Source organism: Sitophilus oryzae, unplaced genomic scaffold (genome assembly GCF_002938485.1).
Source record: "Sitophilus oryzae breed Bouriz unplaced genomic scaffold, Soryzae_2.0 scaffold_1621_pilon_pilon, whole genome shotgun sequence".
Taxonomy (NCBI): Eukaryota; Metazoa; Arthropoda; class Insecta; order Coleoptera; family Curculionidae; genus Sitophilus; species Sitophilus oryzae.
In genome coordinates this window covers 1253486-1281416 of record NW_022146305.1, presented here as the reverse complement: position 1 = coordinate 1281416, position 27931 = coordinate 1253486, and the positions used below count along the sequence as shown (strand labels likewise).

The following is a 27931-nucleotide window of genomic DNA, read 5'->3' as shown; positions in this document are numbered from 1 at the left end:
AGAAAAAAAAGCACCATTCAGTATAATAATACAAGTTGTTTTTTTTATCAGATTTTATTAATTTATAACGGTACGTTTTTCAATTCTGTCTAAACATATAAAACGTGAAATTTATTTGAATCTTTGACCAGTTTTTTTTCTGAATTAGAAATGAATTTTGCAAGCTGTATTATATTCCTGACATTCTTAGCAAGGTAAGTTATCAACAGTATTTTATGAATTACATTTGAAATTGTTAACAGTAATGTCAGCATTACAACCACATTATTTGTAGTGTTGACATTACTGATTATTTTTTTCTAATTTTTTTTTTCTAAAATCTTCTTGGACTGATCTATACTAATATATAAACATACTGATTAATCACGATCCTGCTCAAACCACTCAACGTAAGAAGCTCATTTTTGGCATACAGGTTGATTCTAGGGTGTAAAGGTTCGATAAGAAGGGATTTTTCGAAATTCCAGTTCCAAGAGGGTGAAACCACCCCTCAAATATTACAATATTTTTTTATTTAAAAAACGGTCAAGTTTCCGAAAAAACGCTTAAACACGTATATTTTATTTTGTTTTTTTACATATTTTAAGATTTTTTAAAAATGTATACAGGGTGTTTCGAAAAATCTGGTCATTGATTAATCACGATCCTGCTTAAAGCGCTTGACGTAAAAAGCTGATTTTTGGAAAACGGATTGACTTTAGGGTGTAGAGGTTCGATAAGAAGGGATTTTTCGAAACTCGAATTCTAAGGGGGTGAAGCTATCCCTCAAATATTAAAATATTTTTTATTTAAAAACCGGTGAGTTTTTCGGAAAAACTCTTAAACGCGTATATTTTATTTTGTTGTTTTACATAATTTAAGATTTTTTAAAAATTTATACAGGGTGTTTCATAAAATATGACCATTGAGTAATCACGATTCTGCTTAAACTGCTTGACGTTTAAAGCTGATTTTTGGCAAACGGATTGACTGTGGGGTGTTCGATAAGGAGGGGTTTCTCGAATCTCAAATTCCAAGAGGGTGAAAACGCCCCTCAAATATTACAATATTTGTTATTTAAAAAACGGTTAGTCTTTCGGGAAAACGCTTGGACACGCATAATTTATTTGGTTTTTTTACATATTTTGAAATTTTTTAAAAAATCATACAGTGTGTTCCAAAAAGTTGGGTACCGTAAAATGGGGTGAATAGAAACAGTTTCGTAGGCTATTAGCGATATACCGGTTGATAAAAATGTGGTATTATTTTCCCGAATATTTTAAAACATGGGTCTTTGTTTGTTCTTTGCGTATACTTATAGTTTGATTTTTGAAAAATATGCATATAAATATTAAATAAAAATAACATTTGTGTTTGTATTCACCTGCTATTCGGGAGAATAGAAACACACATTGATGTTAAGGTTTTTATCTGTTCTATTTCCAACAAGGTGATTAGAAATAGTAAATTATTACATATTTAAGTAGGTTTAACAATAATTAACAATACATATAATATAACAACTTACATGTACCAGCTTATGTATTACTTTAAAAATAAATATTTTATTTATAAAGTTTTCGCGCCATACAAAATAGGTGATAAATCGATCTCACATTTATTGATCAGCTTATTGACAGAAACAGTGCTGCCACAGATAAAAATATAGTTTTTACATTTTGTTGTGTATTACCAATGATAGAAAAATTAGATATGTCGACTCTTTTTACTTTGAATATTTTTAATCGTGATTTGATTTTTTTCAGAAATTTTGTTTCTATTCACCACTATGTTTCTATTCCCCCCATTTTACGGTAATTTAGTAACTGCCAAAATATAATAATATCGCCATATTGTTTTTTCTCATGCTGACATAAATGTGAGAAAATTTTATCCAGTTGTTTTTTAACGATTTTAAACGATTTCTAGGCGAAAATTGGACCCAGCACCGAAAAAAATCCGCCTTCTGCGGGCTCACGCTTTTTAATATTATTATTACTTCGTATAGTGCATGCCTAAAGCAAAAATTCACGCAACGCCACTGAGATTTCCCATATTAATCCGGCTATACCCTTTAAAACTGTCTAAAGTTATGTTTATTTAGTGTTTTCTCTAACGACACATTTCCCGATAACTTTGTCTTTGGAGCTGGTTCTTCAGCCTATCAGGTTGAAGGTGCTTGGGATGAAGATGGCAAAGGTCCAAGCTGGTGGGATGTTTTTGCCCATGAATACCTCAACGAAACAGGAGACGTTGCTTGCGACTCGTATCACAAATACAAAGAGGACGTAGCTATCTTGAAGGACCTTGGACTCAAATTTTACAGGTATAATATTGTGTTTTATATATACAGGGTTGTTCACCACATACGACACGGAGTATTGTAGCTAAACGATTAGATTTTTACAAATTGTAATTAATTGATACCCTGGGAGAAATGAAGCCTTAAAATTTTGATTGCAATTTCACAAAATTGAAAATATTTCAAAAACGGTAAGGTTTAAGTGTAATAAACCTTTATCAAACTTACCTTTATTTTAATCGTAGAAACTATAAATGTAATAATATACAGGGTGTTCCGTTTAAAAAAATACAACTTTGATATTTTTTATTTATTTGGGACACTCTGTATCTTGTAAAAATATTTTTAAATCGTAGCTCTAATAGTCCTTCAACGAACCCAAAGCTTACAATTTGTAAAAATCTAATCGTTTAGCTACAATACTCCGTGTCGTATGTGGTGAACAACCCTGTATATATGAGTTCTATAAAAATTTGTTAAAAATTGTTTTTGGTTTGTAGATTTTCAATTTCCTGGCCTAGGATCCTCCCAGATGGTACTCCCGTATCTATCAACGAGGCTGGCGTAAACTACTATCTAAATTTGCTCAAAGTAATTAAAATACAACTATTATTTTTCGTTAAGTGTTTCATCAACATTTTTTTCTAAACTTCAAAAATACTGATCAGTTTAGAATGAAAATGAGAGTATAAATTACATTTTCAAAATTATTTTTCATAAATCAACTAATTTTCTATACCAAAGTTTAACTGCTTTATGTATTCAAAATACTCCGGGTAAAAGTACCGGGTGGCCAACTAAGAATGGACGCCGGCTGTATCTCAGAAACTACTTATCGTATAACTTTGCGAAAAAAATTCTAATAAGTAAATCAGCCAAGAGAAATGGCTGGAAATTATTTTCAAGTTCGAAAAATGACCGCTAGGGGGTGCTTCTCCGATAGCCAATCAGAAAACAGGGTTTTTCTCAAAAATATGCAGGTGAACAGGTATTTTAAATATTACTATTGTAAACATCGAGAAATTTGTAATTTTTTTGATACAGAGTATTTTGCTCTGTCTCATAAAATAAAGTGGTGGGGGAAGGTTAAACTTGCTTTTATTAAAATAAGGATAACTCTGGTTTAGGTTATCCGATTTAAACAAACTAGGGCTCGTTAAAAAGAGCTTTTTTTCCTTAATGATTTCCAGTATAAATTGTGTTTCCACAATTTTTTTCGTGGTAGCTAGAGTGCGCTATTTGACATCATAACAGATATTGCGCTTTTGCATAAAAAATTCAAATGGGAGGCTATATTTCCCTTTACACAGTTAAATAGAGCACAAAATTTCCAAAATATCAGCGTAAACCGCAACTTTCTACCTACTCTCTAACCGGAGATATTAAGAGAAGAAATTATGTTAGGCTGTCGCTTGTGAGATACAGCCGGCGTCCATTCTTAGTTGGCCACCCGGTACGTATTTTTTGAATCAAAATAATAACATAATTTACCTGCATACAAAAGTGCATTGTTTGTCCGTTAGAAGGTATCAATAAAAAAAAAGTTAATACATTTTTTAAGCTTCTTATAAAGTAATAATAAAGATAATTTGTGGTACTACAACTTATTTTGATTAACAAAAATACGTAGTAGTTTTATGTCCACGGAATATTGGGACACTGTATATATAGTTATGACAAAAACATTAAAAGTAGCGCGTCGATTGCATTTTACAATTTTGCCCAGGCACTCAAGGAAGCTGGCATTGAACCACTGGTCACATTGTACCATTGGGATCTCCCAGAACATTTGGGCCTTTTTGGTGGATGGTTGAACCCGAGGATAGCAGAGTATTTTGGAGATTTTGCCAGAATATGTTTCGAAAAATTTGGAAAATACGTGAAATACTGGATAACACTAAATGAACCGTTTACTACCTGTGCAAATGGCTACGAATATGTAAGATTTTTGTCGAAATATAAATCAATAGATTTAATACTAATATGAGTATTTTCAGGGTATTCATGCACCAGGTTTGACACTAACTGGCGAAGGAATTTACCAATGTTTTTATGTGCATCTCCTGGCTCACGCCAAGGCTTACCACATATACAACGATGAATTCAGAGGTGTCCAAAAAGGAAAAATATCATTGGATCATGCCTGTGCTTGGTTTTATCCCAATTCCAACAGTACCGAAGACGAGGAGGCCAAACAAAGACTTTTGGACATCGATGTAGGTTTATAAGTACAGGATGTCTCATTTTCAGGTGTTTTACAGGGTGTCTCGCTTATAAGTAGATGTACAAAGATGCGGTTTTTACATTATTTTGCTACTTTTTTTTATGAAAGTAAAGATCCTTCACACATATTTCTTCTAGCCCTTTTAGTTCTTGAAATACAAGGCGAGTTGGAAATTGTAGCATTTTCCGACACCCTTCGTATACTTATCAACAATATACTTCATACAGGGTTGTTCACCACATACGACACGGAGTATTGTAGCTAAACGGTTAGATTTTTACAAATTGTAAGTTTTGTTGAAGGACTATTAGAGCCACAATTTAAAAATATTTTTACAAGATACAGAGTGTCTCAAATAAATAAAAAATATCAAAGTTGTATTTTTTTAAATGGAACACCCTGTATATTATAGCATTTTTAGTTTCTACGATTAAAATAAAGGTAAATTTGATTAAGGTTTATTACACTTAAACCTTGCCGTTTTTGAAATATTTTAAAGTTTCATTTCTCCAAGGGTATTAAAGTTTTTAAAACTAGATATTTACTGAAGTCTATTATTGATCAGTTATTGTGTTGCAATAATAAAAATAATACTACCTCATACAGAGTGTCCAAAAATTTGTTTTGAATTATTTCTAGCTTTAAGCGGCAATAACTTGTTTAATTTAAATGGAACGCCCTGTATATTTTAGGAGAATCAGATGCACAATTTAATTGTCTATTAAATTGTATTATGCCATTTTTTACCTATCCCTGCAAGTTTTTAGTAGAAAATGCATTTTCTTATAATTTAGACCTCATTTATCAATATACCCATGGAATATTGACAGTTTAGATTGTTTTTAAAGCAGCAAAGATACAAAATGTACAGCTTAGTAATATTATCATTTGTATGCAAAAAGAAAACTATTTAAATCTTTATAAAAGAGTATACCAATAATTAAATATACCACCATTATTTCCACCCAAATACTAATTAATTACATACTTAATTATGTTCGTTAATAAATTATTCTAAATAAATGTCGATTTGAATCAGAAATCAATATAATAATAAGTTATGAAAATGAATGTCTCTGTTGTTATAAATAAGCATTTGTCAAAAAATGAAATATCGTTTTAAAGGTGTTTTTTTACCACACTGACTAATACACATACAAAATTCAGTTTTTTTAGTATCTGGAACAATTATTATTAATCAACGCAAACAGTCAGTTAATGTAGTTTGAAACTGGAATCATATTAATTGGTCCTCTTTAACAAATATTTAAACATTTTTTTTTATTTTTTAATGAAATAAATAAACTATATCGACAATATTAGTATCTGTACTCTTTAAAAATTTGGTATATCTTTAAGAATAATTCAAAATGTCAGTATTCCATGGGTATATAAATGAGTTTTAAATTACAAGAAAATGCATTTTCTACGGAAACTTGAAGAGATAGGTAAAAAATGGTGTAATACAATTTGATAGACAATTAAATTGTGCATCTGATTCTCATAAAATATACAGGATGTTCCATTTAAATTAAACAAGTTGTTGCAGTTTAAAGCTAGTAATTATTTAAAATAAAATTTTAGACACTCTGTATAAGGTAGTATAATTTTTATTATTGCAAAACAATAACTGATCAATAAATAAACTTCAGTAAATATTTAATATTAAAAACTTTGATACCCTTGGAGAACTTAAGCCTTAACATTTTGACTGCAATTTCACAAAATTGAAAATATTTCAAAAACGGCAAGGTTTAAGCGTAATAAACCTTTATCAAATTGACCTTTATTTTAATCGTAGAAACTAAAAATGTAATAATATACAGGGTGTTCCATTTAAAAAAATACAACTCTGATATTTTTTATTTATTTGGGACAGTCTGTATCTTGTAAAAATATTTTTAAATTGTAGCTCTAATAGTCCTTCAACGAACCCAAAACTTACAATTTGTAAAACTCTAATCGTTTAGCTACAATATTCCGTGTCGTATCTGGTAAACAACCCTGTAGACATTTTCATCTAGAATTCAGTGTCATACTATATATACTTTTGTTTTGTTTAATTTTAGTGTAACTCTTTTCTTCATCCCCTGTATAAGGGCGATTGGCCAGCAGGTTTAAAAAAACGCATAGCCTACCGAAGCCATCTAGAGGGCTACAATTTTTCAAGATTACCCTCTTTTACGAGACAAGAAATAAATTACATCAAAGGAACCTACGATTATTTGGCCCTAAATGTGTAAACTTTAATATTTTTCTACTGTAAAATCTGTTCAATCATTGTATAACGGTACGTCATAATATATTATCGAACTCACTCTCTTTCACTTGTCGGAACTAATGATGACGTAGCGTTGAACGATCACTAAACAGACTGTAGTTTTATTTAGACGCTTTTCTACTTTCATGTGTGTTGTAGGTACACTAATAGGGTGGTTGCCAACAGGGCAGAACCGGATCCAGGCACCCCGTCTCTTAGTTCAGACTCAAGTAAGCATGCTGAACATTTTAAACTAGTTTTTTTTTGGTTATTTAGCTACTAGAGATGGGCAGATTTAAAAGAGTCAGGTCTGAAGTTACATTAAGTTCCATGGACCTACATCCAGGATGCAGTTATGCCGGATGTATATCATTCTAACTTATAATTTTAATCTAAATTCTATTTTGCATGAAGCAATCCGCAATCAAAAGTTTTGTAGTCCGTTGGGGAAATCTGATCTTAGCCGTACTATACAGGGTTGTTCACCACATACGACACGGAGTATTGTAGCTAAACAATTAGATTTTTACAAATTGTAAGTTTTGGGTTCGTTGAAGGACTATTAGAGCTACAATTTAAAAATATATTTACAAGATACAGAGTGTCCCAAATAAATAAAAAATATCAAAGTTGTATTTTTTTAAATGGAACGAGACAAATCATTGCGTAAAAAATAAAAAAAATGTTGATAGTTAACACACAATTATAGCCTTCCATCAAAACTGCCGCATAGGGATTGCGACAGTTCCATGTTTTGTTCCAGCAACAGATAATATTTTTAAGAAATAAAATGGAATATTTTTTACAAAAAAAAAAACTACTGAAGCCAAAGACTGTACATTTCAAATCTCCCAGATGTCGTTGCGTGTAGGTCCCTTTTTAACTGTTTTCTCTTTTTTATTAAAGGAGTAGTCCTTTCTACAAGATCTTCTTGGGCCTTGAGTTCCGCATCATGGTTGACATCTGATCCACCAGGTGTCAGACATCTCCTGAAATACATAAAAGACACCTACAACCCCTCTGATATAATTATTGCTGAAAATGGTTGGGCTGAAGAGGGTTTAGATGACCAAGGCAGAATATCCTATATTAAAGTAAGTACATTTTTAAACGGTTTTATTTAGCTCGACCCGTATGGTATTTATTTATTTGGGTCAAAATTAGAAATTGAAATTTAAGTACCTACGTGTTGTCAGATTGATCTGAAATTTGGTACACACCTTTAGTTCCGATGACAATACAATATACTAATATCAATAACATTGTAAATCTAAGATGGCCGCCGGTACAAAATGGCGGATTTCATATTTTTTCACAACCCCCTCAATATGGGTATCAAATGAAAGGGCTACACTAGTAGACTACTGTGATTATGACAAAATTTAAAATCCAAGATGGACGTCGTTACAAAATGGCGTATTAGGTGAGGGCATGAGTAGTCGTATCCAGAACAGTTGTGTAAAAAATTAACGTTAAATAGCGTTTTTTTTTATTCTCTATAATAATATCAATGTTAAAATAAATATAAATAATAAAATATTAACAAATAGGTATTTTAAATATAATTAATTATTATAATTTATATTTTATTGTTATAATTAATTGTTATATATATTAATTTATATAATAATGAATTAAATAGAATGAGGAATATTCGGTAGGCATTTCCGTTAAATACTAAAAACTAGAAAATAAAAAATCGGTAAAAAAACTTTTAAGTTAAACGGTTTTATCTTATGTGTACATAAGATAAAACCGTTTACTTTATCTGAAAACTAGAAAATAATAATAACAATTAGGTATTTTGAACTTCTAGTTCAGAAATATTTTAGTACTAGGCAGAATAGCTTTTAGGCATATTAGACTAAAATAAAAACGTGGGGCCCATTAACTATTGCTGTAATACTTTCTTCTATACTAAGTGTGGATTGCATCGACTTACTATAATCGTAACTGGAGATTTTCACAATCAATAACCAGCCGTGGCGGCTTCACCAGCGAACCCCGAGCTCATGATCTACCAAAGTATAAAGATATGCTTTGCCATAGGTAGGATTTCAGAGGGGCCCCACGTTTTTATTTTAGTCTAATATGCCTAATTGTTATTATTATTTTTCTTTATGACAATAAATCAATACATACTTTGCTTTTTACTTTTTCTTTATGTTTAAGTTAAATATATCAAAATTTTAGGGTTATTTGACAAATATTCTGGATTCTATTGTCAAAGATGGTGTAGATGTCACTGGATACGTCATATGGAGCTTATTGGATAACTTTGAGTGGACTGACGGCTACGAGTAATATATTTTTATTTTTTTCGACTATCAGGGTGTATTTTAATTTTATATGTATTCTAGGATCAAATTTGGACTTGTAGATGTGGATTTTAACGACCCAAACAGAACAAGAACATATAAGGATTCAGCTTACTGGTACAAGAGACTGGCTGCTGCCCGAAAAATCGTGGATTAAAGCTTTTATGTATTTTATTATATATCTTGAAAAATCAATAAAGAAAATGTTGCAATAAGCACGATTAATGAGGATATATTTATTTTTATATGATGAATAAATAAAGAGATGAAAAAAAAATGAGATGATGATTACAGTTGAGGGTTGGAACCTTTGGTGTTACACAGCAAAATAAAAACACTAAATCACCACAATACACAAAAACACTTTTGGACTTACATTGGACGCCCGTTTCGCTAACCATATTAGCATCATCAGCAGATGATTATAAACTAAAGTACAATCTACAAGTTGAGCGTTTATGTACTCCCTCAGTGGGCACCGAGTAGGCGTGGCAAAATCTAGCCAACCGAGTCAGATCCCACTGAGCGTAACAGTTAGATTTCCGCCACTAGAGTAGTAGGAACAAAGAACTTGAAGGAATTGGACCGTTGACTCTGTTCATACTATCTTTACATTTATTAATTCTGATGCTTTCATATGCATTTAATTGCCTGTAATTTGAGACTTGTTTAATTCATTTTAAATTATTAAGATCTATACAATGTTCGTTATCAACAATATGTTCGGCAACGCAAGATTTATCCGGTCTACCATATCTTATCTGAGCTAAATGTTCTTTAAATCTAGTTAATATTGATCTCCTAGTTTGCCCAACATATTTCTGATTACAATCTTTACAAGAAATTTCATAAATACCCGACCTTTCCAGTGGAGGTGTTTTATCTTTTGGATTACCTAATAATTGTTGTAATTTATTATTAGCACTATACACAAGTTTATAATTGACATTCTTAAAAATTCCTTTTAGACCACGGGATAACTCTCTATCAAACGGTATCGAAAAATATTTAGACGTATCTTTCTCCACTTGAAAAGTCGAATTTTCAGAAATCATTAACCTATACCTACGTTTTCTTATTAATTTATCAACCAGTGAAGGAGAATATCCATTACTCTCAGCTACATTCCTAATGTAATCTCTTTCTATTTCATAACTTTCGTTGGAAAGTGGAAAACTAAGTAATCTATGAACTAAGAAATTTAAACTAGCCATTTTATGTTTAACACTATGATGTGATTCATTAGGAATATATCTGCGTGTGGTCGTATTTTTCCTATAGATATCAAATTCCAGGCAATTATTAGTATTTCTAATAACTAATACATCTAGAAATGGTAATCTGTCGTTGTTCTGATGATGAATTAAATGTGAATAATCTAAAAATCATTTACTACTCTCATACCATCTTTAAGTGCTTGTATCTTAAAGGACATTATATTTTTCTTCTTTTATCAATTTGAATATTTCAAGTATTATTATAAACATGATTGTGAAACAAATACTTGAGAAAATTATTGGAAAAAAGCGAATTTAATCAAAAAAACATTTGCAAATGGATTTTGTTTTAGTAAAAACTTGAAAGTTTAAACACGCTTTGAAAATATGCCATCAGATGATTACGTTTGTGCTCTTTTGAGTGATATTATCTTCAAGGTAAGTGTATTAATAACAACAATGGTATTTTATTTATCAATTGTGACTATAAACGAAACAACTTTATATAATATAAAAAAATAAATAAATGCCTTTAATGTCAAAAATTTTTACAATTTGTAGACAAAGGTAAAGTAAACAAACAAAAGAGAATACAAAACAAGTATACAAATTGCATTGCCAGTTTTATTGTTTAAAATAAACATTTATAAATGTTTACGATGTCAAAGAATAAAAAAATAAAAATTAGATTCAAAAATATTTAGTAAGTTTATAGTAAACTAGCGTGTAACATACAAACTGGATAAAGTTTTCTCACATTTATGTCAGCATGAGAAAAAACAATATGGCGATATTATTATATAACTTGGTAATATTTGAGGGGTAGGTTGACTTTCGAAAAATCCGTTTGCCAAAAATAAGCTTTTTACGTCAAGCAGTTTAAGCAGAATCGTGGTTAATGAATTACCCAACTTTTTGGAACACCTTGTTTGATTTTTTAAAAAATTTCAAAATATGTAAAAAAAAACAAATAAATTATGCTTGTCCAAGCGTTTTCCCGAAAGACTAACCGTTTTTTAAATAACAAATATTGTAATATTTGAGGGGCGTTTTCGCCTTCCTGGAATTTGTGATTCGAGAAACCCCTCCTTATCGAACCTCTACACCCCACAGTCAATCCATTTGCCAAAAATCAGCTTTAAACGTCAAGCACTTTAAGCAGAATCGTGATTACTCAATGGTCATATTTTTATGAAACACCCTGTATAAATTTATAAAAATCTTAAAATATGTAAAATAACAAAATAAAATATACGTGTTTAAGAGTTTTTCCAAATAGAAGGCGGATGGGATGAAGATGGCAAAGGACACAGCATGTGGGACACTTTTGCCCATACACCTGGTAAGATCAAAAATAACGATACTGGAGATGTTGCCTGTGATTCCTATCACAAATACAAGGAGGATGTTGCCATTCTCAAGGAACTGGGTTTCAAAGTATACAGGTACGTACAGCACAGTAATAATATACCGTGCTGGCAACTGTTACTTTTGGGTCGGTATTTACATGTGTGGAAGTAAATCGCATAGGGATCTTTGTAGCGTTTTTTAAACAACTACCACTGCGAACGGCAGCTTTTCATCGGAGAACAGTCGTGGATAAGGTATTTCACTGGAAAGAAAACTAATTAAGAACAATAAACAAAAAAATAGATATTGGGCGCCAGGCATGTACAGAGAAAGAAAACACAGTTGTATATTACTTAAAACTAATGACTATATTTATTCATGATGTTCTTAGATGGTACATGACATTGTAGAGTTCTAATAAATATATAGTGGTTATATGTCAAAGAAAGTGGTGGTAAGAGTTTTTCCGAAAAACTCACCGGATTTTAAATAAAAATATTTTAATATTTGAGGGATAGTTTCACCCCCTTAGAATTCGAGTTTCGAAAAATCCCTTCTTATCGAACCTCTACACCCTAAAGTCAATCTGTTTTCCAAAAATCAGCTTTTAACGTCAAGCGCTTTAAGCAGGATCGTGATTAATCAATGACCAGATTTTTCGAAACACCCTGTATACATTTTTAAAAATTCTTAAAATATGTAAAAAAACTAAATAAAATATACGTGTTTAACACGTTAAGCGCCAGTCAAAATTTAAAAAAAATGCTCTCTGGGCCAAGTTATAATTTTGTCATATACTTTCAACATTTGAAATTCAAAAAAAAATTTTTTTTTTTCAAATCAAAAAGTTCGCATAGGTATATATGCTGCACAAACCAGAGAGGTTCGCCCATCATACTCAAACAGGCTTAAACAAGGACCGCTGGCTTATGGAACAAACTAATTTGAACCGAATACCGAGCGGTCCCTGGGGACCTCCGTGGCGTAGAGGGTACTTCCTTTGGAGGTCCCTGGGGCCCACCATGGCGTTTAACGTGTTAAGCATTTTTTCGGAAACTTGCCCGTTTTTTAAATAAAAAATATTGTAATATTTGAGGGGTGGTTTAACCCTCTTGGAACTGGAATTTCGAAAAATCCCTTCTTATCGAACCTCTACACCCTAGAATCAACCTGTATGCCAAAATTGAGCTTCTTACGTTGAGTAGTTTGAGCAGGATCGTGATTAATCAGTATGTCAGTCACTTAAGGACTTTATACGGATTAATTTACGGCGTAGAAAGCCTTGTCTATAGGAAATAAGATTTCAATGCTTTGGGAAGTGAAGAAAATGATGTTATGGATTTGATTTCAAATGGCAGGTGATTGTGCATTTTTTTCGAGTTGTATAATATTGAACTTTTTTTAACTAACTCTGAGCGTGGGGTAGGTAGATAAAGATCTTGCTCCGCGTTCCTGAGTGGATAAGTGTGAGATGGCCTTTCTTGAGAAGCTGATACATGCTTACGTATTAGGCAAAAGGAAATTGACCTCTCTCTCTCTCTCTCTCTTGACTATTCTATATGTAAAAGGAACGTCGGAAAAGATCAGCCTATTAACAAAAACAAGACCGGAGTCATTGAAACAAGAGAAATAGTGCATTTGCCAGGTATATTAGAGAGACTAATTGTACGACTTAACAAGCACAAAAATAATTTAAAAAAAGTGAAACAATGAAGTCAGGTATTGCAAAGCATGTTGGTCAAAACTGCACAACATAAAATGAAAAAAAAAAAGAATGGAAGTTCGAAATTTTTCTATTTTCAATACTGAATCAGTATCTACCACATTCAAGGTATACAACCATATAGTCACTATACCACTTCATGATATAAAATAATCTTTTCAAGTACCCTGCCAATCGTGATGCGGATTTTCAAAGTTTAACATTTTTTAAGTTGGGAACTCCACTCGAACGATTTTTGTTATGTTGATTTTTTCAATTATTTACAAATATTGAGTACTTCAATTCTTTTTTATCAGCCTCTTAATGATAACTGCTAATATATATAACCTTAGATACAATGATTTTCTTCTATTTTAGTAATTAGTAGTACGTACATCCTTGAAGATGTTTGTTAAAACCGTAACGGTTCTTTTGGCAACCATAGTTGGGTATGGATCATTTTTTTAATTATTTTTCCTATCGTATTTTTGTGATAGATATTATCATCATTATCTTCATTTATTAGCATGTCTTGTCTGTCTACTAGTTCGTTGTATATTACTTTAGTTCTTGCCAAATTCATTTTGAGATCTACTTTATTGCTGGCTGTATTTAGTTCGTTAATAGATAGTGTACAGGGTGATCGAAATTGGTCTGTTTTAACAGAGTAAACATATTTCCTGACTAGATAGAGCAAAATCAACATAGATGTCATGGGCTCGATTTCTGAGACACGTTTAATGGCGTAAATCGCCTGTAGATATTTTCACTGCCAACTGAGATACGGGATTTTTTTGAATTTTTTACTATTTGGAAAATTGCCCATAACTTTTGTATTTCGCGGAATAATAAAATTCTGTAAAAACGTTCTTAAGGCAATTTTTTAAGCACAATCTAGTGGCGTAATCAGTTTTTTTCTATACATGCTCTTGATAAAAAATATAATTTTTTAAATGGAAATCATAGTTGGCTATGAACTTAAAAAAAAATGCTGGCGTTATTTATTTCTAAAAATGAGAGAAACGTTAGGTTTTATATCGTTGGAAAGGGCCAGCATTTTTTTAAGTTCATAGCCAACTATGATTTCCATTTAAAAAATTATATTTTTTATCATTTCTGACAAAAAGAGCAAGTATAGAAAAAAAACTGACGACGCCACTGAATTGTGCATAAAAAAGTGCCTTAGAACGTTTTTACAGAATTTTATTATACCGCGAAATAAAAAAGTTATGGGCAATTTTCAAAATGGTAAAAAATTCAAAAAGTTGGCAGTTCTTAGTTGGCAGTGAAAATATCAACAGGAGGCTTACGCCATTAAACATGTCTCAGAAATCGAGCCCATGGCATCTATGTTGGTTTTGCTCTATCTAGTCAGGAAATAGGTTTTCTCTGTTAAAACAGACCAATTTCGACCACCCTGTACACATTTACAAAATACAGAATTTGGTAAATTTGACTTAAAAAATGCAGAAAAGTGTTTTTTTCTCAAAATTTTGATATTTTTCTTTTGGATTTGAAGATGCTTAGCCGTCAAAGAGTTTCCCGAGGATTTCCTTTTTGGTGCTGCCGGAGCCTCCTACCAAATAGAAGGCGGATGGGATGAAGATGGCAAAGGACCCAGCATGTGGGACACTTTTGCCCATACACCTGGTAAGATCAAAAATAACGATACTGGAGATGTTGCCTGTGATTCCTATCACAAATACAAGGAGGATGTTGCCATTCTCAAGGAACTGGGTTTCAAAGTATACAGGTACGTACAGCACAATAATAATATACCGTGCTGGCAACTGTTACTTTTGGGTCGGCATTTACATGTGTGGAAGTAAATCGCATAGGGATCTTATTAAGTCGGAGTGAGAGAAATGCGACGGTGTGCTGTTGCGGCGTTGCCGATACGCCTTTCCCTATCAAGTAAAGTAAAATCACGATCGCAAACCGCTTATTTTTAAACGACTTTTTTTCAAGAGATAACTAGATAAAATCATTAGACATGTTTCTGAGCATCTGAAATGGAATTATAAGGATATCGTTAGGGTGTCATTTTTTTATAACGAGAAAACGTCAGTAATCGCGATAAAACTCAACTTTTCACTCAACTTTCAAACTCAACTCAAGAAAAACTTTAGATATTGAAACTTTTTTTATTTTCAAGATCGGATATTTTACAATATGTTTACATAAGAAAAATTCGAAGAGGTTGTTTTTTCCATTCAAAAATTGTAAACAATCCATCCATTTACTTTTAGAGCATAGCAATTTTCAGCAATCGTGTAATTTTTTCATTGATAAAGACTTTCACATACTGTCTACAAAGAAATTACAGCAGAAATATTAACAAAGTTCTTGAAAAAACTACAATCTATTATTTCAAATAGATTTCGAGATGTCGATTTTTGAATTCAGAGTTTTAATAGCGTGACCACTATCGAACACCCACTCAATTCCACTTATTTTTACCAAAAATGCAAGTGTTTCTAGCTTGCACTGTAGCGTTTTTTTAAAACATTACCACTGCGAACGGCAGCTTTTCGTTGGTAGAGCAGTCGTGGATAAGGTATTTCACTGGAAAGAAACTAATTAACAATAATAACTCGAAATTATAAATATTGGGCGCCAGGCATGTACAGAGAAAGAAAACACAGTTGTATATTACTTAAAACTAGTGACTATATCTATTCATGATGTTCTTAGATGGTACATGACATTGTAGAGTTCTAATAAATATATAGTGGTTATATGTCAAAGAAAGTGGTGGTAAGAGTCGTACTAAATATCAATGAAAACAACTACGATGAAATACAAGACATGTAAAGTTTAAGAGAATATATGAAATATAGCATTACTTTAATTAATTTGATATATTCCATATGATGCTAAATCGAAGATGTTGCAACCTGTAGATTCTAGAATCTATGTTTGGTTATTCCTCTGTTAAAATAGTGCGATAATAATATCTATAAAAGTAATACCATTACAATATGTAATGCAATGAAACCTAAGATCTAAATTATATTTAATATTAATATTTATATTAAATATTAAATCGACATGAATGTTCTTAACAACTAACCACTAAACATAGTCTGTACGATATTATTTAAGATGTACGTTATTGTTTAAGACTGTAAATGTTTTAAATGTTAAATGTAAAACTAGAACTTAAATCTACACTTAGCTGTTCTTTATGTAATCTTGCTTTAAACAGTAACAGCGTGAGGTGGTCTCGCATCTCTGTACTCAGCCATCCAACACAACCAAAGGGGCCAGAATGAGGACACCATGAATTGATACAGCCGTAACTAACTAGCTTATAGCTGGGAACGAAGCAGCATGGGACTCAAGCTACATCCACGCTGTGGCACTTATATGTAAGAAAAAATCATTCTTACTGGGGACACTCGTCCACAGGACATCCGTACATAAGATAATGTCCGTACATAAGACACTACCTCTGTACCTTGGACCCTAAAAATATGAAACTCTTGTTTAAAACCAAACAAGGTCTAATGAACAAAATAAACCTACCTCGAAATACTTCCGAGGGCTCAATAAATAATAAACAACCTGTCCTTTCTTCCATGTGACATTCTGGAGGACAAAAGAAAAGGGACGCCAACGTGCCAGCAAAATACAAATACTCCGTAACTCCTACCCTAAAAATATTCAATAATAATATCGAATCTATAAAAGGTAATAACTCATCTTTACCTGAAGCCTCGAAATAGCAGCTGATTCAGATTATACAGCAAGATTTAAATAATCACCATTTCTAAAAAATTGGGACTAATGGCGTCTGACAGGCCAAAACGGTCAAACCAAAAGTGCCGTTAAATCACAGAGAGTTGACAGAAGCGATGTTGAAAACGCGCGTCGTTAATAAATAAACAAATTAAGTATCACGAGACGTAATTAAATCGTGAAGCTGAACGTATGACGTGCACCTTTTCCTAGAACTTTAAGTAATGATAGAGGTCTTGATTGGGTCGACCGGTCAACTGCGACAAATCTGCTATATCCCCTTCCACGTTTCTTAGCGATGTGCACAGTTTCTCGGTTTATTTGATACGTTTGGCAACGTGTTTACTGTCCTCTCTTTGTTCAGTACATTATAAACGCATTGTACTCTTCTTACATACGGAAATCTCGACCCAAGACTAACCTTTGCCAGCCCTTAGTACCTATATTCTATTGACTGTTAAAGTCATGTAACAATGAGAATTAATCATCATGTTTAATCCCAACTGAATTTTTTAATGTAGTATTATTCCAGGTTCTCGATTTCTTGGCCTAGAATTCTTCCTGATGGCACTCCAACCAAAATTAACCAAGCTGGAATAGATTATTACTTAAATTTGATCAAAGTAAGTACCTATTAAAAAAAACATCAAAAATCTAATAAAAATTTTAATAACTTTAAAAACAGGATTTTGTTGGTCTAAACTAGCAAAATACTATTTGCTGGCTTTATTGATAAAAATTATAGTATTTCTAAATTATTTTTTTGTTTAAAGGAACTGAAAGCAGCGGGTATCGAACCCTTGATCACATTGTACCACTGGGACTTGCCCCAATATCTTCTGGAGTTAGGCGGTTGGCTCAATCCAAGACTGGCAGACTATTTTGGCGATTTTGCCAGGATTTGCTACGAGAATTTCGGAGAGTACGTCAAGTATTGGATCACTTTGAACGAGCCGGGAACCACTTGTACCCAGGGCTATGAATATGTAAGTACCAACAAAGAAATATAGCATATAGTGATTAAAATATGTTCAAAAATCATCTAGGTATATAGATGGGTATGCTATATAATTTTTATAATGTTATAAGATGACAAAATATATATGAATGAACTATTTCAATTAAATTATTTATATTAATTAATAAAGCTAAAATTAACTTTAAGTGGTTTTAAATTAGTGGAAATTACTAAAAGATAAATCTATGAACCACTCAAAAGCTTTGTGGGAATAGTTTTTTGATTGCTGATCATATTTACTATGCACTTGAATATAACAACTCGGTTATACAGGGTGAGTTTCCTACGATGTTCTCTATGGGCATCTCGGAAACTACTGGAGATAGAGAGTCAATATGCGCCTTTCAGATTTTTGCTTCGTTTAGTTCGAAACAGTGAACGGTTTTTACTTCTTATTGTACCATTTATTCTGTTTGTGGAGCATATAACACCTTGTATATAGTATTTTTTTTTAATTTCGAGGGTACTCATGCCCCAGGTTTGAAACTGCCAGGTGAAGGAGTTCACCAGTGCACTTACGTGAGTCTTCTGGCTCATGCCAAGGCTTACAGAATCTACGAGAAGGAGTTCAAAGAAAAACAAGGTGGTAAAGTCACTTTGAACGTCGCTTGCTCATGGTACTATACCGCTACAGATAGCGACCTAGACAAGGAAGCACAGCAAAGAATTTTGGACTTCTATGTGAGTATTTTTCTTTTTATTAACCTTCCCTTAAACTTGCGTTGAGCGTTTGAAACTGCCGAACACAGCTTAAGAGCTTTTTGGTATTTTCAGTGTGGTGTCTATGCTCAGCCTATTTTCAAAGGCAATTGGCCTCAGATCATGATTGACAGGATTGCCAACCGTAGCAAACTTGAGGGATATTCCTTCTCTAGATTGCCAGAATTCACTCAGGAAGAAATTGATTATATCAACGGCACTGCCGACTTCTTGTCTCTGAACATGTAAGTCAATTTTTGATTTTTTTTATAAGGGTAGTTTTTAAGTTTTATTAATTTTTGAGTATATCCGTATATGTGTTTAATTATACAGGGTTTGTCTAAAATAAGTGCAAGTACAATTTTTTAAAAAATATAACATTTTCTACAGTTATTTTATTTGCAAAAAAAACTTCATGGGTGTGTTTCTGGGATCGAAATATATTAGTACTATACTTGCACTTCTTCCAAACACATCCTGTACTTATCGCTGAATTTCATAAAAAGATGACCGATTTTTTAAAAAATTTAAAAAAATGGCAATTTTCAAGAAAATACTAATAAATTATATTGTATAATTTCTTCTAGGTATACAAGTAGCATTGTAAATTATCTGGATGATCAACCTATAGGCACGCCTTCTATTTGGAACGATTTAGGTAAATAATATATTTTTTTACAGAGTATTATAATCTATATTTATATCAATCAACATAATATTTACCTGAAAATAACTTACTATGATAATATAACAACAAAAAAAAAAAAATATATCTCAATTTTTAAACCGAAAACAGGTGTAGCAGGCACTGTCAACTCTTCATGGCCTACTAGCGCCTCCAGTTGGCTGTTTTCTGATCCACCCGGTATCAGATACCTTCTGAATTACCTCAGCAAGACGTACAATCCACCAGCAATCTTCATAACTGAAAATGGTTGGTCGGATTTGGGAGATCTGGATGACCAAGGCAGATTGGCTTATTGGAAAGTAAGTAGGGATAGAAATATTGGCTTATATTGTTGCTCAGAACAAAATTATGTACAAGAATAAACTTGCTACAAGACTTTTTTGTAAAATTCGGTGTGTTTATGGATGCTTTTTTTGTTTTCTAGGGATATTTGACCAATATTTTGGACGCCATTGTTGAAGATGGTATCAATGTGATTGGCTACACTGCCTGGAGCCTTCTAGACAATTTCGAATGGGCTGAAGGTTACTCGTAAGTGCTTCACGACTCTTAATAGATATAACATGACATAATTTCTTTTTTTTTTCTTTTTAGGCAAAGATTTGGAATGGTTCAAGTGGATTTCGATGATGCCAATAGAACGAGGACCTTGAAAAGTTCTGCTAAATGGTACAAAGAAGTGGTAGCCTCTAGGCAAATCGTTGACTGATTTTACTGTGATTTTCTATTTGTTAAGAAAAAATAAAGAAAACTCAAAAAAAGCGTGTATTGTTTTACTATTAGATAATTTTAATTATTTTATCATAAAATATGACAATTAATGTTGCACAAGACAAGAATTCTTGTCTTGAAAGTCTCTCAATTTCTTGTCTTGTCTTGAAATTCAAGACAAGAAATTTTCAAAGTCTTGTCTTGCAAATTTCTTAAATGGCACAGTCTTGTCTTGTCTTGCAAGACTCTTGAAATTTTTTGAATGTCTTGAAAAATTTTACATTCTAACAAAAAGGTAATAATATTTCTATATTTTATTTCATAGAAAGCATATTTTGGTTACCCGTTTGTTAATTGTATTTTTTATGGTATTTATTTTATTTTTTTATTATGGAAGATTGGTTGGAAAAGTTTGGACACAGGGTGTACGAAAAGGTCATGCTAGAGTGTACTATTTGTGCTATTTGATACTACTTTTTGTTCGCGGAGCAATTTCGTGCATGAAAAGTAGTACCAAATAGCGCAAATAGCGTGCTCCACGAAACCACCATTAGTTTCAACTACCGTTAGTTTTTTTTATAATACCATTATACCAATATAATTTTGTGTATAATACAAATTACCAATATACGGTTTGTTGCCTCGATTTTATTTTATTTCATTCTCAACTCTAAAACACTGGTCATGATAGAAAAAAAAATGAACACTGGTCAATATTAATGCCGGGTTTATACAACATTTGCATAAGTCGTTATCATAATCACAGTCTTAATCATCGTCATAATCACAACGCAATTTTAATGTGCGTTTATAGAACATTTTCATAATCATAATTTCTATATCAGTGAAGTTGGGTAACATAATTAAAGGCCAAATTCATGGTAGATGTCAACAGGTTTATAAGAATTGTATAGTTGAACTTTTATGATTATGACTATGATTGTGATTACGACTATGTAAATGTTTTATAAACTCGACATAACTTACGCAAAGACCTAATTATCACTTAAAAAAATGTATTCTAACTTTCAAGAAATATTGAATTCAAGAAATCTTGCAAGACTCTTGAAATTTCTTGCATATTAAAGTCTTGTCTTGTCTTGAAATTCATAACAAGATTTTTTTCAAGGTTTTATTATAATTTATATTAACAACAGTACTATTTTAGTCGAAAAGTTGTCTTGTACTAGTTATATTTTGGTACCATCTTGCTGAATCCTTTATCGTTCTAGTCCTGTTGGCACTGTTGAAGTCCACTTGGACCAGTCCAAATTTGTATCTAAAAAAATAAACCATCATTTATTGACACTTCGTATTTTCATATGACAATTTTTTAGCACACACTATATACATCTATTATCAAAAATAAACAAAAACACTTACAAATATCCATCAGTCCATTCAAAATTATCCAACAAACTCCAAGTGGTGTATCCAGTTACATTTATACCATCTTCCAATATAGCATCGAGAATATTACTTAAGTAGTCCTACAAAATGACATCTAACAGCATAAGATCGAAAAAGAAACGACGTCAAAGACGGTTGGGAATTACAACCGATGATAATTTTACCTAGGTCAAGCCTTTTTTATTTTTTAAAAACTTACTTTCAAATATGATATCCTGCCTTGGTCAGCCAACTGGCCCAAATCAGCCCATCCATTTTCAGTGATTATGATCTCAGAGGGCTTGTATTTTTCATTGACGTAGTTGATGACCTTTCTAGCACCATCAGGTACAGAATAGAGCCAGGCAGCATCACTTTGAGTCCAAGATGGATCTCCGGAAATATTGTAGGCGGCGTCTTGATCAAGAGATGGGGTTGGGAAAGCTTCTTCAGCAACATTTTCAATTAGGTAACTCGTATATCTTAATCAAGAAAATATGTAAATAAATTAATGAGGGACATACTATCGATACCTTCCTTTGAAAACCATGTAATTTAAAAAAAAGGTCTAATGGGATACATTGTATTTTGTATTTGACTAAGAGTGGGTCCCATAGGGGACCCTCCACTGAGGCCGCGAGGGCCTATTGTGGCTCAGTTTCTACAAGCTCTAATTTACAAGAGCGTCAAAGTTCATCCTCAAGACCCAGCCTCTTAATATAAGCCGTTATGTCTGAGGGCGATATGTCTCCTAGGTCTGATAGGTCTAGCATGGGTTTGCCAAACATCTCAAACCTGGTCCTGCTCCCAGCGGGGCAGGTACACATAACGTGCTTCATTGTTTCATCATCTTTCATACAGAGTCGGCATTCGGCGTCTTCCACCAGTCCCGTCCTCTGTAGGTGAGATCTCAGCCGGCAGTGGCCCGTGTACACTGCAGTGAGCACACGCGTTCCATTCCTACCGGCCTTTAGGAGTTCTCCTGTTCTATGTTTGGATGGCCCTGCTAGGATTTTCTTGGCATGTTCCATTCCGGGACTGTCATTCCAGTCTCGGAACGTCTCACTCCTAACCCATTCACAGAGCCTTAATTACTCAATGGTCATATTTTATGAAACACCCTGTATAAATTTATAAAAAAAATTAAAATATGTAAAACAACAAAATAAAATATACGTGTTTAAGAGTTTTTCCGAAAAACTCAACGGTTTTTAAATAAAAAATATTTTAATATTTGAGGGATAGTTTCACCCCCTTAGAATTCGAGTTTCGAAAAATCCCTTCTTATCGAACCTCTACACCCTAAAGTCAATCTGTTTTCCAAAAATCAGCTTTTTACGTCAAGCGCTTTAAGCAGGATCGTGATTAATCAATGACCAGATTTTTCGAAGCACCCTGTATACATTTTTAAAAAATCTTAAAATATGTAAAAAAACAAAATAAAATATACGTGTTTAAGCGTTTTTTCTGAAACTTGACCGTTTTTTAAATAAAAAATAATGTAACATTTGAGGGTTACCCGAACTTCTAGGTTATCGAACTTCTACACCCTAGAATCAACCTGTATACCAAAATGGAGCTTCTTACGTTGAGTGGTTTGAGCAGGATCGTGATTAATCAGTATGGATTTTATATATTAGCACAGATAACACATAATATGATAACACATAATTATGTGTTATCTGTGATATTAGTATAGATAATATTACTTACGTCTTATCCATTTCAAATCCGTACCTAATTTTATTAAAATATCATATCTAATATTCTTGCTGTAGCAAAAACCCGTAATATGCATCATACTGCAACAAAACCCGCCTTATCCGAATTATTTTCGTGTTTTTTCTCTTTAAAATTTAAATATTATTTCATTTCTATAGATAAACAAGATATAAAACACTTTTTTTTTGTAAAATAATGTTTCAAATATTCGAAACAACGTTTTTGGGATAATTGTAGACACTTTTTTGTAGACATCAATTGAAAGAGTTATTTTTTGCTCCTGCAAATACAGGTTTTGAGTACTTACGAGGTTTACAAAGTTAGGTATGGACATGGTTGTACTTTAGTAAAGAGCAAGACTGGTCTTGGTCTTTGATATACTTTGATCTTACATATTTAAAGCAAAAAAATCGGATGTTCCATTGATGTAATCTATTTCAACTGGAGTGAATTCTGGAAGCCTAGAGAATGAGTACCCTTGCTTCTGACTCGTGTAGTTCACCCTGTCAATGATGACCTGAGGCCAATTACCATTCCATACAGGGTTGACATATAGTCCACACTAAAATATATTTTTAATTGCTTTTAGAAAGATTTTTTTTTTAATATTTTTGTAAAATGTGCCTATATTGCTTTTCTGTGGTAGCTTATACCGGGTGCGTCTCAAAAGTGGCTCACCCCCTATAACTTTTTTATTTTTTCAGATAAAACAATGATATTTGGTATGTTAGTATATGTAACATACCAAATCTCGTTGTTTTATCTGAAAAAATAAAGAAGTTATAGGGGTGAGCCACTTTTGAGACGCACCCGGTATATTCATAGTTTTTTTTAATTTTTTTTTAATATACTCACAGTAAACTCCATGGCTCTGTCTTGGGCAGCTAGGTCTTCAGTTGAGTTGCTTTTAGGGTAGAGCCAATTGCAAACATTGTTCAAACCAACTTTACCTGTAATAGTAAGTGTTTATACTGGATGTGTGTTAAATTAGTGAACAATTATTTTATGGGCTGGTAAATCAGGACAAAGTAAAACAACTTTGCAAATTTGAAAAAATACTTTTTTAAATGGTTGTTTTAACTTAAATTAGAAATTTGTTACTGAGGATTCTGAATCTAATAGCTTCTTCGTAAACAAATATTTTCTTTTTAGTGACAATAACACTCTACTAACTGGACTAAAGTGGAAGCCATCTTAAATCGGAAATCAAGAACCTGGAAAATTCCTTCCGTAACCTGGAATGGGAATTCTCCAAGACACCTCGAAGGAATTTCTCAGAACTTACGACCGAGAAAAATGAGAAATTTTTCTTGATTTAAGTAAAGACAATCTTAGGAGTATGGACACTATCTCAATGAACATCTCAGTAGATTGAAGCTATGAAACAACGGCAAATGCAGATTTGAGTGCGCCGAGACGACAAACATTCGTGCCATAAATTTTGGTACGACTAACTAACCGTCTCAGATACCTGCTCTGCCTTATCTTAAAGCCCTGAGACTGAAGAAGCAGACACACAGTATATCTATAATGGCCCTACAAAGAAAATTTTATTATTTACCATTTTGTTGGGCTCTGAATTCATCATCATAAATGTGCCATGCCTTTGCATGCGCCAATACTTGTACGTAGGCACATTGGTAGGCACCTGCACCAGGTAGTGGCACACCTGGAGGATGTATTCCCTAAAAACAATAGAAACAATTTTCAAACCTCCTTCATTAATAATAGACAAATATTTAACTTATTTTTGCAACCTAAAAGCGTATAAAATAATATTTCTAATACCTGTTCGTAGCCATTAACACAGGTGGACGACGGTTCGTTCATTGTAATCCAATATTTGACGTAATCACCAAACAATTTGTAACAAATACGAGCAAAATCACCAAAGTAATCAGCTATTTGTGGATTGAGCCATCCGCCAAGGTCAGAGAGGTACTGAGGCAAGTCCCAATGGTACAATGTGACTATTGGTTCAATACCTGCAGCTTTCAGTTCCTAAAAACGGGTTAATTGTAACTTTGGTCTATGCTTTTTTGTATGGTTCTTGGCTAGAATACCTAGTACGTACCTTTAATAAGTTCAAGTAGTAATCGACACCAGCTTGGTTAATTTTTATTGGGGTACCATCGGGCAGAATTCTAGGCCATGATATAGAAAACCTAAAAAAATATTTTGAATAAAAAGAAGTATCCGAAGAAAACATTAATATTTTTGCTTTATTCACAACGAAGTTACAGGGTGGTCAAAAGTGCGCTAATACCTTCGAGAAAAAGATGGTACGGTACGATGACACTACTGTGCCCCTAGATAAGGCAGCAAAAAACACATCGTTCAGTAACTGATTATGTAAACGTTTTTAGTTCGTTACATGTATTTTTTGTATATGATTTGTGTGATGTCTGGCGTATCGTCATCGGATTCCGTATCGTTCAGGCCTGATAATTTATTTGGCACGCTTGGTATAATTTTTACGTTCCCTAGTCGCCAACCCTGCTATCGTTTCACTGTTCTGTGGAGGCGCGCGCTGTCAACATCGCTTCTGTCAACTCTGCGCGCTTGGCCTCACTTTTGCAAATCCCGGCTTTTAGAAATGGCGATTATTTAAATTTTGCTGTATAATCTGAATCAGCTGCCATTTCGGAGCAACAGGTAAGGATGAGATGTTTTCTTTATTAGATTCGTTATTATTATTGCTTTTGTCCTCCAGAATGTTACATGGGAGAAGGGACGGTTTCTTTATTTATTGTTGAGCCCTCGGAAGTAGTTCGAGGTGGGTTTGTTTTGTTTATTAGACCTTGTTTGGTTTTAAACAAGACTTTCGTATTTTTGGGGTCCAAGGTACGGAATATTTACAAGGTACGGGCATTATCCAAGGTCCTAATAGTATCCAAGGTACGGGTAGTGTTCCCCTGTACCGTTGTCTTATGGACGGACTGTGTCCAAGCTTATGGCCCAGGTTACGGACATTATCCAAGGTCCTAGTATTGTTCCAAGGTACGGGTAGTGTCCCCATATTGCCACAGTATGGATACAGCGTAAGCCCCATGCTGCTTCGCTCCCATTTCTAAGCCTAGTCAGTATCTACGACTGTATTGATTTATGGTGTCCTCATTCTGGCCCCTTTTGTTTTTTGGCCAACAGGATCGCCGACAGACAGTACAGAGATATGAGCCCACCTCACGCTGCTACTCTTCGAAACAGGATTGCCTCAAGAACAGCTAAGTGTAGATTTAGGTTCTGGTTTTCAGTCAATTTTCAGTCTTAACACTTAATAACGTACATTTTAAATAATATCGTACAGACTATATTTAGTGGTTGGATTATTAAGAACATTTATGTCGATTTAGTAGTTACAATATGATTTTGATCTTAGGTTTCATTACAATACGCCTTGTAATAGTATTACTTTTTTATAGATATTATTATTGCACTAACATCATATAAAATATATCGAATTAATTAAAGTAATGCTACATTTCATATATTCTCTTAAACGTTACATGTCTTGTATTTTATCATAGTTGTTTTCATAGATATTTAGTACAATTCTTAACACCATTTTTTCGTTGACATATAACCACTATAATAATTATTAAAATTGTACAATGCTATTTACCATCACAGTCCATCATGAATAAATATAGTCATTAGTTTTAAGTAATATACAACTGTGTTTTCTTTCTCTGTACAGGGTGGGCCAAATTCGACGCTTTTAAATGGAAACACCCTTTTCTATAGGATATAGACGAAAACTAATATCGGTGTCTGGAGCTCAATTTTCATCAAAAATATGATGGTGAAAACCGCACATCAATATTTGTTACCGTTTCGAAGTTACGGGGTGTTTTTCAAAAATGTGCATTTTTAACAAATCGCTGTAACTTTTTCGCTATGAAAATTTTTTTATTTCTATAAAAACATTTCCAAAGCACCTTTTTACGTAGAACTTAATGGTTTAAGTATAATTTTTTTAAAATTAATAATTTAAGAGTTACCAACAGAAAATTTGATTTTTTATTTGGGACACCCTCTATATTTTTAATTAACTGAAAAGAATTTAAAATTACCTTTCCAAAAATATAGCACACTTGATATTTTGTTATAATCCCCTAAAAAAGCTATTTTGGCTTTTTTTACAATAAAGCGTTATAGACCAATATTTTTATCGTAAAATTGTATTATATACCTGTAACTTTTTAGTCCAAGTTCTTTCAAAAGTGCCACATCCTCTTTGTATTTGTTGTAGGAATCACAAGCAACATCTCCTGTATCGTTGTTATAAATTTTAGCAGGTATATGAGTAAAAACATCCCAATAACTGGCACCTTTATCATCTTCATCCCATCCACCTTCAATTTGGTAAGCTGCACCAGCTGCTCCAAACAGGAAGTCTTCAGGAAACTCCTTAGCAGCTAGACAACTAAAAACAGGGAAAAAATCAATAACTACCTAAGATCTTCTCTGGATTTACTTATTTTTCTGGTTTAAACTCTCTTACCTGGATAGGACTGTTAAAAAAACAATCGTAAATATTTTCATATCGAAATCACTGTAAAATAGTTTTCAGAAATACTCTACGATAAAATATTAATTATGTTTGAAGTA

The 27931-nt window shown here is 32.7% G+C and overlaps 2 protein-coding genes across 2 annotated transcripts; one reads left to right on the top strand and one right to left on the bottom strand.

Moving 5' to 3' along the window:
* Positions 1 to 63: 63 nt before the first annotated feature.
* On the top strand, positions 64 to 20260 carry LOC115880282 (lactase-phlorizin hydrolase-like). Its single transcript, XM_030897465.1, has 20 exons — positions 64 to 194; positions 2084 to 2305; positions 2782 to 2872; positions 4008 to 4220; positions 4279 to 4497; positions 6575 to 6744; positions 6925 to 6995; positions 7672 to 7859; positions 8959 to 9065; positions 9126 to 9237; positions 11567 to 11745; positions 14872 to 15105; positions 17626 to 17716; positions 17867 to 18079; positions 18574 to 18792; positions 18886 to 19055; positions 19398 to 19468; positions 19607 to 19797; positions 19923 to 20029; positions 20093 to 20260. The coding sequence occupies exons 1-20, from the start codon at positions 151 to 153 to the stop codon at positions 20205 to 20207; spliced, it is 3027 nt and encodes a 1008-aa protein (XP_030753325.1). The 5' UTR covers positions 64 to 150; the 3' UTR covers positions 20208 to 20260.
* Positions 20261 to 21100: 840 nt separating this feature from the next.
* LOC115880338 (myrosinase 1-like) lies at positions 21101 to 27931 on the bottom strand. The gene is made up of 10 exons (XM_030897541.1): positions 27825 to 27931; positions 27513 to 27746; positions 25395 to 25485; positions 25109 to 25321; positions 24882 to 25005; positions 24176 to 24270; positions 23713 to 23882; positions 21819 to 22080; positions 21593 to 21699; positions 21101 to 21488 (listed from the first exon to the last, which is right to left on the bottom strand). Exons 1-10 carry the CDS (start codon positions 27863 to 27865, stop codon positions 21374 to 21376), a joined length of 1452 nt encoding a protein of 483 aa, XP_030753401.1. The 5' UTR covers positions 27866 to 27931; the 3' UTR covers positions 21101 to 21373.